The following is a 2,646-nucleotide window of genomic DNA, read 5'->3' as shown; positions in this document are numbered from 1 at the left end:
AGGTTCCCCAATTTACAAGGAACAGAGAAAATCCTCGGATCCTTGCACTTTGGAGGCAAAACTTTTTGCAAAATAGAAGAGATATTTTCACCAGCTTTTACAATCTCATTAAATTTCATTTTTTTCTTTGAAATACATAAATTTTTCAGAAATTTAGCATAGCGAGGGATATGTTGGATAATATCTAAAAGTGGGATATTTACCTCAACCTTGCGAAGAATTTCCATAATATCTTCATCATCTCGTTTGCGCTTCATGCTCCTCGGTCGCGATGGGAAGGGCGGTAGTGGCTTATATTCTTTCAGAATTGGCTTGGGTAGTGCTGGAGTTTCTTTTTCTTTATCTTTTTCAGCGAATTCTTCAACTAACACTTCTTCATACTCTTCTATTTCAGATCCTTTTTCTGTTTCTTCGATATCTCCTTCTTCTACCAGAACTTCTTCAAATTCTTCTTCAGATTTGTTTTCTGGTTCAGTTGCACTTAGGCCTTCGTATGTTTTCCCACTTCCCAAGGAAATAGCACTAACATTATGCTTTGGATTGTTTTCGGTGTGGCCCGGTAACTTTCCTTGAGATTCCAGATAACCCACAGAAGTGGCAAGTTGAGACACCTGCTGCTCCAGATTCTTGATACTAGCTCTGGTTTCTGCCTGGAATGCTTGGGTGCTCGTGGCAAGACTCTTCACTATATCTTCTAAGGCCACGCTAGAACTATTGGGTTGCTGTTGTGTGTTCTGATTCCGGTAATTCAAATTCTGGAAGTTGGGCTGAAAATGAGAATTCTGCTGATTCTGGAAATTTTGCTGAAAACCCGGCTGATGAAAATTTCGCTGCTGCTGAAATCCGGGTGGAGGCTGAAATTGTTGTTTCTGCTGATAATTATTCTGAAAATTCTGTGGGTAGCCCCCGACAGCTTTGACTGCAACTGTATCCTCTTGCAATATTGGGCACATATCTGTAGGGTGATCAGTGTTCAAGCACATCCCACATTGTTTCTTTGCAGCTGCTTTTTCTTTAGTCAACAGCAGAACAGCTTTTGTCAATTCAGATATCTGAGCTTCCAGATGAACATTGCTGACTTCCTCGACCCCTCTTGGATGATCTGGATACCACTCGTCTTCATTCCCGGAATGTTTAGACTCTATCGTCAACTTTTCAATTAGCTCTCTCATTTCAGATGGGGTCATGTCACCCAAGGAACCACCACTGGAAGCATTTATCAGACGCCTCTCCATGGGTGTCAGGCCTTCACAAAAACAATTGTAGAATTGATAATCGCTGATCCCAGTATGTGTGCACCGTACCAGAAACTTCTTGAATCTTTCCCAGTAAGTATGTAAAGCTTCTCTTTTTCCTTGTTTGATCCCAAGGATTTCTCTTCTGAGACTAGAGACTCACGTTTCTGGAAAGTATTTCTCTAAAAATAGCTTTGCGAGTTCTGTCCAAGTGGTGATGGAACCAGATGGGAGTTCATACAACCATTCTCTTGCAGAATCTTGAAGCGAAAAGGGGAATGCCCTTAGTTTGATCTGGTCTTCAGTAACTGCATGAGGCTTCATTCTAGAACAAACCACATGAAATTCCTTGAGGAATTTATGTGGGTCTTCGTTTTCTAGACCGCAGAATGTGGGAAGAAGATGAATCAGACCAGATTTAAGTTGGAAATTCTGGGCTTCCGGAAAAGTGATACAGAGGGGCTGCTGATTGACCTCTTGAGTGGCCCACTCTCTAAGGGTCTTTTCTGCTTCGTCTCCACTCATGGTTAAGTCTTCAGATTCGGTTTCTGAAGAATCTGTGGTTTTAGATTTTACGGAAGAGGGTGGGGAGTAAGTGTTATAGGGGCTGTTTTGAGGAGAAGACGGGGGTACTTTTGGAAAAAAATGGATCTGATTCGTTCCACAAGGGAGTGCCTTGTGGTGTGGAGGTTTCTGGAGGTAGGGAGGATGCTGAACCAAAGAGACCAGCTAATTGTTTCTTTCTTGCTGCCTCTTTTTTCAGTCTCCTTGTAGTTCGCTCGATTTCTGGATCAAAAAATAAAGGTGTACCTGAACGAAAAATTCTTGGCATAAAACTATTAGAAAGCACCGTGTCCCCGACAACGGCACCAATTTGTTAACACGTTGCCGCGCACGTATTAAACAAATAAATTTGTCACTGCTGGTTGCACTAAAAATATAGCACAGGGAAGCAGGGTCGAATCCTCAGGGACACAGCCTAATGGTCAATGCCTTTTTGCATCAGGCACATCTAGTCAAAACAGAAATTATAAAAAGGGGGTTTTTTATTAAACTAAAAACTAAAAATGCAGTGATATTAAATGAAACAAAAATCGATAATAAAAATAATTCCAGTTCTGCTGTGACTTTCCTAATCATGCAACTGATCCAGATCTGATTATTTGAGATGCGTTTTATCTAAACTGGTACTGAGAAAAACTAACAAGCTCTACTAATTTCTCTTTTACCTAAACTAGTTAATTAAAACAAGCTCTTCAATTAACCCTAACTTTTTACTGTTCAATTAAATAAGCTCTTAATTAAATCAGAAAAGTTGCATTAAGTTCTTTGTAAAATTCCCAGCAATACCCAATACTTCTCACAAGCTCGGAAGCGTAAAGATATGATTTTTCAAGTTTATAACAAAGTA

At 40.2% G+C, this 2,646-nt stretch overlaps 1 protein-coding gene across 1 annotated transcript; it reads right to left on the bottom strand.

The window, feature by feature from the left end:
• Positions 1-1,394: 1,394 nt before the first annotated feature.
• LOC145121736 (uncharacterized) lies at positions 1,395-1,760 on the bottom strand. Its single transcript, XM_079057438.1, has one exon. It carries the CDS (start codon positions 1,758-1,760, stop codon positions 1,395-1,397), a length of 366 nt encoding a protein of 121 aa, XP_078913564.1.
• Between the last annotated feature and the right edge of the window lie 886 nt (positions 1,761-2,646).

This window comes from Lactuca virosa, chromosome 6 (genome assembly GCF_052849685.1).
Source record: "Lactuca virosa cultivar CGN04683 chromosome 6, Lactuca_virosa_CGN04683_v6, whole genome shotgun sequence".
NCBI classification, from domain to species: Eukaryota; Viridiplantae; Streptophyta; class Magnoliopsida; order Asterales; family Asteraceae; genus Lactuca; species Lactuca virosa.
The sequence above is the reverse complement of the archived record's forward strand: the minus strand, read 5'-3'. Positions and strand labels throughout refer to the sequence as shown.